The 16,115-nt window shown below is 43.7% G+C and overlaps 1 protein-coding gene across 1 annotated transcript in view; it reads left to right on the top strand.

Annotated features, from left to right (window-relative positions):
* macrod2 (mono-ADP ribosylhydrolase 2) overlaps positions 1-16,115 on the top strand; it is a 430,585-nt gene that overhangs the window by 325,312 nt on the left and 89,158 nt on the right. Inside the window, exons 7-8 of the mRNA XM_049008306.1 lie at positions 7,265-7,295; positions 14,126-14,196. Coding sequence (XP_048864263.1) covers positions 7,265-7,295; positions 14,126-14,196 — 102 coding nt within the window. The remainder of the gene's footprint in view (positions 1-7,264; positions 7,296-14,125; positions 14,197-16,115) is intronic.

The following is a 16,115-nucleotide window of genomic DNA, read 5'->3' on the forward strand; positions in this document are numbered from 1 at the left end:
TGCCTTTGGCCTCATTTGCACAAGGTCTTTTCCCACTGGTGTGATTTATAAGAGTCTGGTTCCATTAGCAGCTCGACTCTGCGAACTGGCAGGTCAGGATCCCGGGCCGTCCGCCGTGTGCAGAGCTGTCAGAGTGGCGCTCGCCTGCTGACTGAGACGCTGTTGAGGGTTTTTTTGGGGCTGCGGGATAACAGCAGTCACGGTGACACTGCCGCGGTTACGGGAGCGTTTTCCACTGTCAGCCTGCTCTGCCTGGGGCCCGTCAGCCGATGGTCACCATGGTGAGGCAGCAGCAGTACTGGTGGAGGCATCTTGAGGTTGTCAGCGGGTAACAAATTATAAAGAGCAGGTGGACACCAGCACGTCCAAAAAGGTACATCTGATGTGCAACATGGGAAATTTGTCAAATTCACCTTGGTACCCTTCAGGTGGACTCGGTAACCGCTTCATCATGCCACTTCAGTTTTGATATAGTTACGACAGTAGCTATAACTCTTTTTGCAGCTGTCGTTTTGCAGCCACATGTACTGCTTTTGTCAGACAAGGATCCTTTCGGAAGTCGTCCTGCTTGTGCTAAAAACTCCCACGAAATTTAGGGAAGGACACGGTGCTCTACTTAAAAGGCAGAATGTGCAGGTTCGAACGTGATTGATTAACAGAGAGCAACACTAACAAAATCAATTCCCCATAGCCTAATTTTCGAATGCACCACAAGGAGAAGGAAAATTCACAAATAGGAACAGGATGCATGTCAAAGGATCGTGAAGGACAAGTGAGTCCCTTTTAATTAGCCAATGGATCAGAAATAACACCAAAATCTTAAGTCGTAAGTCAGGGCCGCAGTGGATGGTGTCAGCTGTTAATTAGCAATGGCCTTGTTGTAAATATACACACTTGGTGTTAAACAGACTGATCACATGATGGCATTTGCAGTGACACAACTGTGTCAGGCAGAATTTAGCTGCACATGATGTGCTGCTTACTGTGCTGGTTTCATCAGTCTTGGCTTAGAAAGACATGTAGTTTTGCGTTACCGAAACATTCCTGTGGTTGGAGTGTAGACAGGAGTGTGCACATACTGTATAGAATCTGGGCATGGGATATTTCAGTTGGATTTGTTTACAGTCTTGTATGTGTTACCAGAGATACAGTGATGGTAACTGAAAGTGAAACTAAAAGCAGTGATCCATCACTGATTAATCGGACCACATCCTTACAGGATACCATGAGACGGTTCTCTCTTTCCTAAGAGGCTGGATGTGTTGTCAGTCATTTTAAAGAGCCAGTTGGAGCTGGTGAGCTTATGTGTACCCCAGGCCTGGCCCAATCAAAAGTCACTCTAACATTTAGTGTACATTGAACACATTACCTATAACTCCACAAAGGTGCCTGTTCTGCGAAGAGTTCTTTCCTGAAACATGGGTTCAGCTATAGTTCGCATTTATTGATGAACGTCTGGCTGGTTAATAGGGTGGAGCATTTAAGTTTCACCACTTATTTATTTCCCTATATTTTAAAGATTTATGGATTCGCTTGACAGGATAAAAGAGACGGGGAGGAGACAGTGCTCCCGTAAAAGCCACTCACAGCCCCTTGGATGTACAGACGGTTTCGGCACGACAGCACGTTTGGTTTTTGTGCGTGCAAAGGTGCACGCGTGATAGATGTGTGTGGACCACAGATGTAAATGGTGGGATGCCATTTAAAAAAAAAAAGCCTCCTCTCTATAACATATGATCAAATACGTCACTTTTCTATTTCAGAATAGGCGTGTTGATTGTTTGCAGTCCTTTTTCTAGCTGCCTGTCCTGGTCAGGGCCATGGGGGATGATGGGGAGTGTGTAAGTGTGTGTGTGTGTGTGTGTGTGTGTGTGTGTTGTTGTTGGGGGGGGGATGGGGTAGGCTGGAGCCTATCCCAGGCAGCATAGGACACAAGGAAGGACACGCCCTCCACGGGGGGCCAGTCCATCGCAGGGCACTAACACAGCAGTGTTATTTTATAAAATTTTTTTTCTTCTAGGGTATTTAGGGACATGGTCTCTCTTAGAGGATGAACTTGCGTGTTTTGAATGTTTAAGTCCGGAAAGACGGTGCAGTTGAAGGTGGCACGGCCGTGCCCCGTGTATCAGTAAGGCGGGCAGCCGCCTTTAATTATACCAGGAAGCTGAGGGGGCTGAAGCACGCTTTAACTACAGATTACTGTGTCATTTATTTTTGCACTTGAATAAATTACAACAGATAATAGATTTCACATGCTAAGTCTGGGGGAAAATGACTTGGGGTTTTGTAAGAAAAGACAAAAAAAAAAAGCTTTTATGTGTTGCCGGTATCTCATTTATTTTACTGTCGGAAGAGGAAGGCGCTCAGTGGCATTAAGCTGGTGAGCGACTGACATGCCAAGGGTAGCAGTGGTTAAACTGGCATTACGTCTCGCTAATGGGTTTAGGGCCAGTGCGTCGAATGGTAAATTTGCAGTGAACAATTACCTAAAAAATGGAGCCGCCCGGAGGATTTCTGCTTCCGGATGACACGATCATAGCCGGTGTAACACACAGGCTCTCCAGGCTCAGTAAACTACACGGGTGACGCATTTTGTTGCTGCCCTTCTGAGGTTTAAAATGGCTGTTCTCTATTACATGTAAACTGACAATACTGGGCCTTTTATCTCATTTTTAGGCTTTTGATTATTTAATAACCCATTTATTTCACTTCGTTTTTCAACCTATTCCCTATTCCTTAGCTCAGTTTCTCCCTGTTTTTTTTTTTTATTATTATTATTTTTTTAGTTTTATTTCTTCGTTTCTCACCTCCCACACAGCTCTCTGGGGTCTCTGTCATTTAATCGATACTCAGCATGAATAGTGTCTGTTCTAGAGCGACGTGAATGGCCATCGCCATGAAGATCCTCCTGGTCATAATTTACAGAGTCATTCTGTACAAAACTGTATTTTCATTTCACATATCGATTTCCAAAGGCAGGCTTCACTGCAGTGATCTGTGGGCCAACAGTCAGGGGAAAAAAAATAGAAAAATATTTATTTGTGTATCAGGGGGGTTGAGATTTAGCTGTCTGCCTACACAACAGCAATCTGGGATTTCCTTAGTTTATTTATTTTATTTTTTTTATGGTAAGCTCTATCCGCCTGTCTGCTTTGCAGGTCATACAATGTTATTTGTTTTCTTCCCAGAACATACAGCTGGAAAGGTCAAAATTTCGCTAACAGATTGAAAACAGTCGGCACCTGATATATTAACCTTGACAGCTGGAACTTTCGGAGAAAATTTGGGAGTAAACAGAACAGGGGGGCAGAAAGGCGAGGAGGGAATCACAGATGTGCTTTGCAATGATTTCTGAGACGATTACCATAGACGTTTCCTTTGTGGCAATCGAAAGACGCGGGCAAGCATATGACTCTGTACTTAGTCCTGCTAGCGGGTGGGTGACTGGGCTGAGGGGGGGCAGAGACTTTCACCTGGCTGTGTGCTGTTGGGTCCATGACCCCCCTCACCGCATTCAGCCAAGCAAGGTGTGTTCTTATGACATCTTTGGTCTGTTAAACTTAGTCTCATGACTTTCTCATCTATATCATTCACTTTCCAGGATAACAGAAATGAATGATTTTCTGCTATTTTCCCCCCATAGCTTTAGCTGTTTTTTATTAGAAGATTTTGTGTGGAAATGTTGTTTCCCTGAAAGACAGTATGGGGACATGTCTCTTAATGATCAATGGAAATCAAGCAGATGTGTCTCTCTTTCAGGAAAAAAAAGGTAACAGGAATGATTTATCATCGCTTTTTTTTATAAGTTAGTTTGAAGCATTAAAACCAAGTTCGAAGTTGCTTGCAGTGGTAAAGAAAAATTTAGTTAATATTTAGGTGGAACAGGAGCATTTGAATAATGTGACTAGCTGTGAGATTGAAATAGCAATACGCATAATAAATTGAAGTGTTTGATAACCATTTAATCTTTAAAAGTTGCTGTTAAATATCAACTGTGAGCAATTTATCTTTTTGTTTTATCCCCTGGTGCATTACGACATGCTAAGTGTTCGGCAGGACTGCCAGCCGCTCTGTGTTTCCTGTCAAAGTACCAGGCTTAGCAGAGACGGGGGCACATTGTGCACCACGAACAGCATTTTGCTACTGGCAAAGTATATCACTTAGCTAGAGCACACATTGTGGGTTTGTCCTGATACAGTCGTATGGATCAGTATGTGAAGCACTCAGTGGTTGGGGGCTTGAGACAACTGCATGACAGTGGTCAGAAATGGGGTCGCTGTTGGGGGAAACGGCATATGCTTTTCAGGGGAAATGGCGTAATTGGGACGGGGCAGGTGGCACACACGCAGTATCCTTTCGGGGAGGACTGAGAGGAAAAGCAAACAGGGTGTGAGGTTTTCCCTGGGTGTGGGTGGGCACGTGTTTTTGGGGCTTGCTCCAGATTGCTTTACTAAGGCCAAAATGACAGAACACACCAATTTATACCTAATACAGGAAATGGGGAAGGTGTGACAGGTGGGAGTTATCAGCCTGTCAGCCCTAGTCACCTGACTGTCCCCCTCCCCCGGACACACCTCCTCGTCCAAACACTGTATTTAGGGGTCACCACCCACCAGAGTCCTGTGACTCATATTAGTGACCATTTGCCTGCTTCCTTCCTAATTCCTCAGCATGACACAGGGGTCATTCTCGATTAACCCTCTGGGGTCTGGGGGTAGGGAACACACTTTCACTGACTGGGGCATGGTCACACATTTCATTCAATATCATAAACTTAATTCATGGCAAATAAATTATTTCTTATATATTTGTTTTGGCATTAAACTCATCTTAATCTTAGCGTACTTTGTGACTGTGTCAGATTTATGTGAAGTTTGTAATTTGACATCAAAGTATAGACATTGCAAAATGCAGTTTGGGACAATTGCAGAAACATTATAAAAGTACATAGTAAGCAATGGTGTCAGCTTGTTTTGATCCCAGATATCTGATCACCAAAGTCGTAGCTACATGAAGATGACTAAATGGTGGGGGGGGGGGACCCAAAGTTTGATTAGCTCTCCTGACAGATATAAGATGACTCCAGACAGTTATTTTCAAAGCTGGTTTGGTGTTGCTTGCCAGCATCCTACCATGAAGCAGTCCAAGGGTCAGTCATACACTGCGAATAAAGTGGGAATTAAAAATAAATATTTTCCTTGGTAGAGGTCAGGGAATCCAGCAATGTGGGTAATTTGTATCGAGATGTGAAACAAGAAACAGTGATGAAGTGGCAGTGGTGGTTTTCTGGGAACCGTAGAGCGACGGTGGGTGTCATAATTGCTTTCGGTCCAGAATGGATCTAAAAATGAGGGCTATGCTTTGCCTGTTTGGGCCTCTTCCTTGCCTGCATCGGGAGAGTCAAAGCTCACTGGGCAACCAAAGTGTGCATGCAGCTGCCCCTCCCCAAATGGGCACCGTGTAGCGGTTTGTGATTGGATAAGTCTCTTGGTATTTAATTACTCTATTTATCCATCCGTACGGCAGCTTCTGTGTGTTTTTTATGGCTGTACGTGTCACCTTATCGATAGTGTCAGTGTCGGCGAGTAATGTACTGTAGACACTTTACCGTCTTCATGTAATTAAATGTGGTTTTCATGCTGAGTGACTGAAATAAACTTAATTCATCATTGTAGATATAATCCAAACCATTGCAAAGGATGTTCTCTGTTTCTGACTGAACTCATATTATTGTGGTCTTTAGCTTTAGTTATTGGTAAACATGCTCCACATGTACTGTGATGTGGCTGCAAACTGGCTGTAAATATATCATCACCCAATTTTCTTTAACGTGTTACTTTATAAAGTATCATTAATTATTCTCGGTTAATAAGCCACATGTTTATGTTTTCCTGTACACATGACACCAAGTGTGTATGTAATTTCCTCCAGTTTAATAACCATGTGCAAATAAGAAATTTTAATTATGTCAGCACATATCTAAAATCTGAAGCCTTTACTGTGACCACATTAGGACATTTAATAGTATTATTCACACAATTTGCCAATTGCAAGCCAAATTTAATCGGCCTGTAAGAGCTAAACCACCAGCTGCTCATATTTGCTTAATCATGGTAAGCAAATCCCACGGCCTCTGTTAAATGGTAATTGGAGAATTGGAAATCATATAGGCTGTGGTTCGGAGTCGATCTTCCCCTGCTGTTAGTCTATGGTGGCAGTTAAACGTTCACTTAGGGCAATGGGCACCACTGGCAGGGCAACCTGAACAAACGCACGCAGAGCTGGCTTGGGTCTGATGTTGTTCTGTTCACTTCACACACGCACCATCTCATCCACTGCACTGATACATACTTGACCCAGCTTCTGTACGGTGGCCTGCAGGGAACGAAAGGGGTCCTCCGTTTTCCGTATGTAGGGCAAGCTAAGGGGACTAGCATTGCTAATGATGCACAGAAAAATGAGAAAATCTCTATCCCTCACTGATGACCTCACTTGTTCACTCACTGTGAAGCATCCTGCATTCACGGCTTTCTAGGCCTGACAAAAGTAATAGATGCTACAGTAACATATAGTAGATTATCTACTGACTGAGCATGATTTCTGTGCATGCAGTTAAAGTTAAAAATCACATTAATTACATTTAGATGCTTGGAAACAATTTGTTCTTCAGTATGTTAATATCTTACCTGATCTGAAATGTTTACTGCACTTCAGGTCTCGATGTCCTTGGTTTTCCCTCATTGCATGACATCAGAATTCGCGTTAATAGGATGCGATCCCTAAATTCTGTTTCCAGTTTCTGCATCCAACTGTTTTGCATTTTTATGTAACTTCAGAGTTAAATTAGTAAATAAAAACACTGGAAAATGGCAGAGCGTCAGTAGAATTGGCTCTCGTTTTACTGCCAATACAGGGCAAGTGGCCAGTGTTTGCAAACACCACAGGACTCCATGTGCATCTGTGAATTCCCAGCCTCTGAAAACTTTCTAGATTTAATATATTATAGTGGGTTTTAAGCCTCAATATTGGCAGGAAATGAAAACGAGACAGGTGTATAGAAGAGTAAATACAGTTTAGTTTGCCAGCTTTTGAGAAGAGTAAGTTTGGTCCCTTATTGAAAGTTTATTCGCACTGGATATCGCCGCGGGCTGACTTATTATTGAGTGCTGGGTACCTCGGGCCAGTCTTGCCATAATCTTCCTGGAAATTGTTTGATATTGAGATGCGCAATGATAAACTGACTGTGGTTTGTTTGCTTTTGCAGGCCTTCCCCTGTATATCCACTGGTATTTACGGTAAGTAGTTTTTCTTTTCTGTACCTCTTCAGCTTTGACATATATATTTCATATGACATCTTACGCAGTAACAGTAGAGATATAAAAATAAAACTGCTTCATTATCCAAAATTAATCCACGCATTCCCTGCAGAACTTGCTGCAGTTCAAAGCGTACTTAAATATTTGTTAGTTAGCATATTATCTTTAGGCTGAAACCAAACATCGTAACCAATATACATGATAGATTTGCCATTTGATCTCCTGATGTTAGCAGCTGACGTCTGCGGGCCCTCTCACCCTTTGCACTGTCCATGAGAATGATCTAGTTTTCTATTGAGATAGCTAAGAGATTTGTTACAGCATGGAGATATGTGCAATATATTGCATAGTTTTTGAATTAATAGTTTTTGATGATGGATGGATGGATGGATGGATGGATGGATGGATGGAGTATGTTTTTATGTGTCAACCCCCATCCCTCCAGTGGATTTTAGTAGATAAGAATAACACAAATAACTTTGTGTTTACCTTATTCGGGACGTGATGTGCTACCCATTATTAATAATATAATTTTTCTTTCCCATAACAAATGCCATTGAATTGTATACTGTACCCCAAGGCTGTTTCCTTCAGTCTGTACTTTAAAGTCTTACCTTATAAATTGTAAGTTGATCAACATGTCTGTCATTAATCCAGATTTGCATCCAGGCAAAACTGTATATGAGCAAAGAAAGAATTAGACCAGATTTTCCCAAAAAGTTTAAGTTGCTTACATACTCAAATTATTTCTGTACTTTTCGCAAAGTGGAATATATGTGCTAAATTGTCAGTATTTTCCTTATCTATTCAGTGTCAACTTGGAGGACGATTTACAGCTGCTTATGAATGAATCACTCTTTTTATAACATCCTTGTGATATATTGACAAAAGAGAAACGACAGGGGTCCCTGTGACGCGATTGGTCAGTAACAGCATGGGCATTCTGGCATCTCATGTGACTGGTCCACGTACCAGGGACTTTATTTATTTATTTGTTTGTTTGTTTGTTGGCTTCTAAAAAATGAAGTGAACATTACAGAGCAGTAATGATAAAGATCTATTTGAGTATTTTTGTGAAATTGGTATGCCCAAGCAAGACGCACATGTTACAGGAGCTAGCATCTTTCGTATGTCATTATTATTACTGAGTCACGAAATAATTTTTATTAGTCTTTTTTTTTTTTATAACAAAAATTTCTCTTAGAGTATAATCATACTGACACTAAAGTCACCTCACACAGCCGCCTTTCCATCACTGGTGAGACATAACACACAAAAAACATGCCTACTTTCTTATCGAACATTAAGCAGCTAATGAAAATGACATAAGTATCTCAGAATAAATAACATTAATTGAAAGTCCCTTTTTCTCCTCAATTTCACAAGGGCTCAGTCATCACTGACAAATTATCGGAGAGTTGGGGGCAGGGCGCGGAAAGGGTAACCTGGGGCTGCCATGGAGACAAATGAGGCCTTGGTGCTGCCTGACAGTCCAATCCCTCAGACTAGTCCATTAGGCGCCGCGGAATTTCTGCACGGTTAGCGCGTTGGCGCTACCACCCATAAACAAACTGCCGTCCACAGTGGGCCACGAGGTCGGACGACATGATAAAGGTTATTAAGTGCCCCGCTTGTAGCCCATCAATCAACGCCACACGACCCGGGTTCAAGCGGATTATTCCTTCCAAGGAGGAGACACCTTTTGCTGTCTTACAGGACGGGCTCCAGTCGGAGAGCAGAAGCTGGATTTGCCGCAGCTCTGCTTCTCACTCCTCTCATTCATATGCGTCTCCTCTTTTCACCGCCTAAAATAAGAGAGAAAATCCGATCTGTGATTTTGAATTAAAGAATCTGAGTTCTTTCCCGTTTAATAATTCGCTTCTCTCAGCTCATGAATCCGTGTTTTCACTTTTTTTTGTTGTTGTTTGTTTGAATAGCGCACTTTGATTTCGCTTTATTGAGAATGTAACAAAATGCAACAAAATGTAACAAAAGATGGATTATTATGCAGGTGAGCAACAGATAAACAAAATGTAGTAATGAAAAAAAGCTCCGTGCTTCACCTCACATAATGACAATGACAACAACAACAAAAACTCTTACCACAACCCTTGTGTATTGTGCTTGTTAAATTCACTGTCTGTGACGGCATCACTTTTGTCTGTACAGCGCAGCCGGCGATCCCTGCCTCTCGTCAGGGACGTAATTTACTGGTAGCCAGCAGATTCATTTAATAAACCTTCATTACGCTCAGAGGTCCCTTTCTAATCAGGGCTGTCAGCCGCGGTGGAGATAATGAGCAGGCATATTGTCGCCGCGTCCCTGCCGCATGGCGTGGAGTCTTCTGAGTCCTGAAGTGTTTTCTGCTAACGCGAGGCGTCGTGTGCTGGGGGCCTCGTCAGCAGGTAATGACTGCGGGTCCTGCCCGCAGGTCAGAGGTCGCCCTCCCACTGAGCAGGAGCAGTAAACAACACGCAGCTCTTCCGAGGCATTCTGCTCAGAACGGGTGTTGGGAGATGTTCTAGAAATGCTGCTATGTGACGTGAGGGAGGCAGCATCTTCCTGTGCCGTCTCAGCTCTGTGTGACAAGCGTATTTCCAGTATAATATCGTAACACATTGCAAACGCCTGTCTACATACATCTGCATTTACATATATTTTTTTCTTTCTTTTGCCTGCATCCATTTAAAATAAACAGGAGTTTGGCTTGAATCACCTGTAAATCTCTGATATATATTTTTTCCTAGACTGTATCTTCAGGATGTACCCCAGACCCCCCCAGAGTGCTAAATAATGTTCATTATTCACACTCAGGCTTTTGCTTGAGTATATTTTTGAGCTGGAAATACATTACAAAAGCTCTTTTGTATCTGTTTTTTAAATACATGGAATAGGCTATTTAAAACAAGGTCATAGAAAATATTTTATATATATATATAGTTTTTTTTTCTCTACCGAGCACTGCGTTTAAAGGAGAAAAAATTGAGCAGTAAATCTACCATGTAGGACAGGTGTGTGCCGCCTTTTCTGGAAGGCTGCCAAGGTCACGGTGTGGGCGCCATGGGAACCGATGGGCTGCCTGAGGCTATCTAACAGCCGGAAGAAAGAGACGGAGCGTGGCGTGGCCCGACCTGGCCACCCGTCCGCGTGGCTCTCCTCTGCAGCCGGAAAGAAGGCCGGGTTGAATGGAAGTGAACCCGGCAGGAAACTCTCCTTCACTCAACCTCTTGCTCCTGAAGACGGGGCCACACACACACACACACACACACACACACACACACACACACACACACACACACACACAGAGGTTGTCCCCAGCCTGTTGTCTCACTTCCCCCCGCCCCCAACTTGGCCTCTCGGACACTCCTCTGGCACACACCCGCCAGCTGTCCTCTGGCATAAGTCTCAGAATGTTCCAGAGTGGTGGGGGAATGAAAAGCAGGACTGACCATCTGAAACCCCGGCTGTCTTACCTCTGGTTCGAGAGAATACTTCATTTTTCCCAGAATGCATCACTGAGGACGATTGAAGTTTATTACACAATTAATTTCTGGGCTTATGGGTCACATTTTCCTGGTGAGCCATTACAATGATAAAAAATGAGTTTAAAAAATTAATTAAGAATAATAATTAGACATATAAAATCCACCTCTTTTAACTCTTTTTTTTTTATTTAATTGCAAACCCTGCTGGCCCAGTTTTCATGTCTGCCAGCCCCCCAGCCAAAGGCAGTTTTGCCCTTGACTCCCACAAAGTGCTGCCCCCTGGGTGCAGCAGCCGTCGCAGCAGGGAGGAGGTCAGGGTGACGCAGCGTGCTGCGCTCTCTGCTGCGAACCCGTCCCGTGATGGAGTGCCGGGCTGGCAGCAGAAATAACACACCGTCACCTGGGTGCTCATCAGTGGCTCCGCCGTGCCGAAATCCCATCACTGCGCCTCGCTAAGACAAATCTTCCTGGGCCCGTGGTATTCCCAGTATAAGATAAAATGGGAAGGGGCCCGTGAGGCAACCCCATCGCTGCGTTAGGCCTGGCGCCCAGCTCCAGAACCGTGCCGCTTGACAGATTGGGTTTCGGTGAACCCAGGCTGCATATGGAAAGCGACGGTGGAGTTCTGCACTTTTTCTCCACTTTTCTTTGAAGATTCTTTGAAAGTTTGAAGCCTAAACTTTCTTTTTTTTTTTTTTTTTTAAATTTCCTCTGTCTGTGTAAAGACGTTTCCTCTCATGGGGCTAAGGCAGAACTTGGAAGCTGTTAATAGGGAGAAAAGAAGATATGGAACCATGCAAGTTACAGCTCGGTGTCTTACCACGCCTGGTCTTTAAAGAATAATCCATTTCCACAATATAGGAGCCCTTAAAACATTAAAATATCCTAAGGGTTTCATTTAATATTTTACAGTAAATTTAAAAAATAACCACCATACTTTTATTGTTTTTTTTTTAAATAATTGGTATGTTATGATTTGCCTTCCTTTGTAAATTACATATCAGAATGAAATTTTCCTGTTGCAAAGTGAAGGTCTGTCTTTAAACTTGGACACTGCACTAAGCACCTGTGACATGGTGAAACAACATTCCGGTGATACTGTCTTAAAATAGTGGTTGCCACAGCCAGCCTGACCCTTTGGGACACGGCTCAGCAAATGTGACTGAGGAAATACACTGTCTCCGTCAGGCAAAGCTTTGCTCTCCAGTGTCGGCAGCAGGGCAGAGTGTTACATGCTCCTGTCCGAATCCGGTCCGGACCTTTGTAGTCGAGCCTAGCATGATTGATTTACCTTCACAGGTATTAATGCTGCATTTCTACAAATTGTACACTAAACAGATTAATTGTACGCAGAGCAGTCCGCTCCCTACTTTTGGCCAGAATTGCCTTATCCTTTATGATTAAGGCCAGTTCAACATGGAAGATTTGCAGCTTTTACCACGGCGAAGCTCCCCCCCCCAAGGCAGATGGAACTGCCCAGCTTTCGCTAACGGAATTATTTGTTACTTATGTATTTATTCTGGCCACTTGCCGTCAGCCAGGTTTTCTGTTGGCTTTGACTTTCTGTCGGTGTCGTGATGCATGACCACGGTTTCTGTCTGCCACCTCTGCCCAGTTGTGTCTTTGAATTCCACCATGATAGAAGCCGGAGGTGCAGTCATAGGCACATTTTATCAGTGACAGCGGACAGATAACAGCCCTCGCTCCCCATGGACGTCCCACTCTCCTGCTGCTCACGTATAAGCTGCACATTGTGGTTGTCGACTGCCTCTACAGAACAAAACGGAGTAGGACTGCAGAAGGGGGACCACGGGAGGCTGACAGGCAGAGGGCACGGACATGTATCTTGAATTTTTGTGGAATTAATCTTCAGTTCTTCTGTGGCTGAATTTCGTCGGCCGTAGTGCACTTGAAAGTTTAGATTTATTTCCAGTATAATAGAAAAATTTTTGTGACCCTGATTTTCAAAAATACTTTGATGGCGACAGTGTATTTCCTCATTTCACATTCTAAAAAGGTCTTGAAATTTGATTAGAAGAATCCAAACTGGACAGGCAAGTATTCCCAGTAAGTGTCGTGCTCTGATACTGGGTCACTGACTTGACCTTGGAGGTCTTGGCTTACTGTTGGAGAACACACTCCCCTGAACCAGGCCTCTCTAGAGCTCTGTTCCCTCCCAGAGCCAAGATTTTCTAAATTCAGGCAGCCACTAGCTGACGCTTGAGGGTCTGACACACATGGGGAATGGAAAGCTGACAGAGGAAGGGAGTACTTTAAGACAAATGCAGAGGTGGGGGGGAAAAAAAGAATCAAAGGCTATTGGGTGTGGAGGGAATGGAGGAGGGGCCTGAGAGAATCACTGTAATATAATCTGAGCCCCCCTTGTGTCAATAAATTGGATTGTGTTGAGAGGTGGTGTCAAGAGATTGGAGAGGCCCTGGGGCTTGACATCAGCACTTTTTTTTTTTACTAAGTGCAAAAGCCTAAGTTCTTCCATCTCTCAGCTCCTGAGCCCTGACTTGGGGAAAACGTCTTGTTGTTAACGCTGAACCGGGTCTTTGCGTGGCCATTCCTCTCAGTGGAAGCCTTATTGAAAATGCATCCAGCCCATATGGATTTATTCCCAATCGATGTGTTGTGTTAACACAGAGGCTGCACTTCCCGCCTCTGTTAGGCGCGGCTCTAGTGATTAATACAGCATTTAGTGGCCCAGCTCCCGCCTCACACCTGCTCAATGCGTCTTTACCTCTTTATTATGCACCACACAGTGGTTCGGTACGGAAAACACTGCGCAAATAATCGTATATTCATGTAGCTGGATCTGTAAATCTCAGATCTGTTATAAAAAGAGGATGTGATGCAGAGCTGAGTTTGATGCTATGAACCGCGCATAACATCCAGGGATGTGGTTTCTCTCCCATTTTCTATAAACTGTTGGACAGTGCCGAGGATATATTTATTATGATCAAGCAAACTACGTTTTAGTTTTGCAAGATTTATTTGTTTATTGGTTGTCGGAACTGATTACTTTTTAAATTTAGTTGCCAAGGCCAACTTATTAAGGTTGAAGTTCGAAGTGAACTTTCCCTTTGATTGAATGCAGTTATGTCCAATAACAATCCTGTCATGAATGCCGCTGAAGGATATTTACAGGTATGTTTTAATTGTTTGCTCAGTAAGAGGTCCTGTCTCATAAAAATCTTTGTCAGCACATTAGCACGCACTTCCAGTAAATGACCAGAAACCACATTCGTCTTTCATCAGCATCGCATGCTCCGGTTTACCTCCGTGTCAGTTTCTGATGTTTATGTGTTTCGTGTCCAGGGTTTCCGAATGAGCCTGCAGCTGAAATCGCCCTCAGCACTGTCAAGACTTGGCTAAAGAAGAACACTGAGGTAGGTGGAAGTGCTTTGCTCATACATATGTGCGGGCGAGCAGGAGTGAGAAAGCTGGAAGAGGTGCAGCTTATGAGTTCAACTGGAAGTTTGCAGGATTCTGGAATGTCCTCTGTGTGCTAGAGATCACACAGCTATAAGGAAGCAGAATGACAACACCTGGGTATGTTATATAAAACTTAGCTTCAAGGAAGTTATGGTGAGGCACACAGTCGCTTTAGTCGTACTGTAGCGTCGTTCCTATGTAAAGCTTTATGCACCAAACCCTGGAAAGGAAATGTAAGTTTTAGAGCAAGTTCAGGAGAGAGCTCCGAGAATAATGGGGGCTGAGAGTCACCTGTGGACAATCTAGACGAGGTCGACCCCAATGACTGAAGATGGGAACTAGTTTAGTGGCCCATTTAGACTGGAGCAAAGGAAACATTTCTTTACACAAAGGGTAATAGGGGTTTGGAATAAGCTTCTTAGCAGTATAGCAAAAGTACAGTCATTAGATTATCTCAAGAACTAGTAGAATTCTAGTAACACTCGGATGTCCAATTCGGTAAGTTGGGCTGAAAGACTCTCCATTTGAATCATTATATAATATATATGTGTCAAATAATTATAGTTGAATTATATTAAAAGGTTTTTTTTTCAGAAGATAAAACAGTAGATTCCCAGGCTTTCTAAACGCAGCATGGTTATTTTTCATTTTCCTCAGTGGGCAGCTGAGAAACTTTCAGAGTGCAACTCTGCAGAAGTTCAGTCTTTTTGCACGTCGGCTATGGGAGCCCGAGCCGGCAGTGCCACGGGGCAGGAAGTCAGGCGGCTGTGATTAATCGACCCCAGGCGCTTTAAGAGATGGGGATGCACTGGGCCCCTAGGCCAGGAATTGAGCTGCGATAAGGTGTGTCCCCTGAAGCGTGGGGTCTCCTGGTGTGGGTGGACACCCTCGCTCAGGCTCTCACATTGTGGTTCCTGCTTCTATTTGCCTTCTGGTACAGAAGATGAGATCCCGTAGACACAAAGTTGGGTCATTGTGGGTCTGGACTCTGTTAGTATTAACCTACATGTGACCATCCAGCATTTTGTAACATTTTTGCTTCCCTTTACTTTGTTAATCTGCTACAGCATGAGCTCCAAAATCATATTCCATCATCCTTTATATTTAATGTTTTGGGGAGAACCCACCATTTGTTGAGGATTGTTTGTCTCGCGTTTGTTACGTTCAGTTTAACGATGCTGAAATGAAGGCTTGAGTTTTGCCCACTTACAGCACATTTTTATCAAGACCCCTTCATGTTGTCTTTCACTGAATGGCACTATTTGCTGAAAGCTAGCAGGCAGTAATATCAAGAGTGATATTAACCTGGAGTGTTGGCTCTTCTGGGTAATGTGAAGGTCGTCATCTGTCAGCCCCCAGAAGCTGACCCAGCTTGTTGGACATTTGATAGATTCACCCTTTCAACCCGCTAAACAAACGAAATGCCTCTTCTGATGGCGGAGGCTCACGGTGCCGTCACAAGGTCAGTCAGACAATGGAGATGAGCGGAATGAACTGAGAGCGATCGAGTTAGAAAGCCAGTGGCAGTGTGGGAAGGGGAGACATCAAGGAGGGGGCCATCACTTAATGGTAACCCTGCATACTGAAAGCCGAGGAGCATGTGTGACACTTGTGTTAGCCTTCCGTTGGCTATGCAGTGTCATAGCGGGTTCTGGGCAAGACCCTCTCAAAGGTTTAAAAAGCCATTAGCTGAATTGCTTGAATCATAATGGATATCTCCGCTTGCTTTTCATTTGCCTTTTGCACCTTTGACTGTGCAGAAGGAGCAGTGCAATGCATGATTTAATTAGACACGCTCTCTTATCTGTTTACCTGATAGGCCAGGATATTATGTAGCAACCTTGGGGACTCGACTGTGACAACCTATTCATGA

Source organism: Brienomyrus brachyistius, chromosome 3 (genome assembly GCF_023856365.1).
Source record: "Brienomyrus brachyistius isolate T26 chromosome 3, BBRACH_0.4, whole genome shotgun sequence".
Taxonomy (NCBI): domain Eukaryota; kingdom Metazoa; phylum Chordata; class Actinopteri; order Osteoglossiformes; family Mormyridae; genus Brienomyrus; species Brienomyrus brachyistius.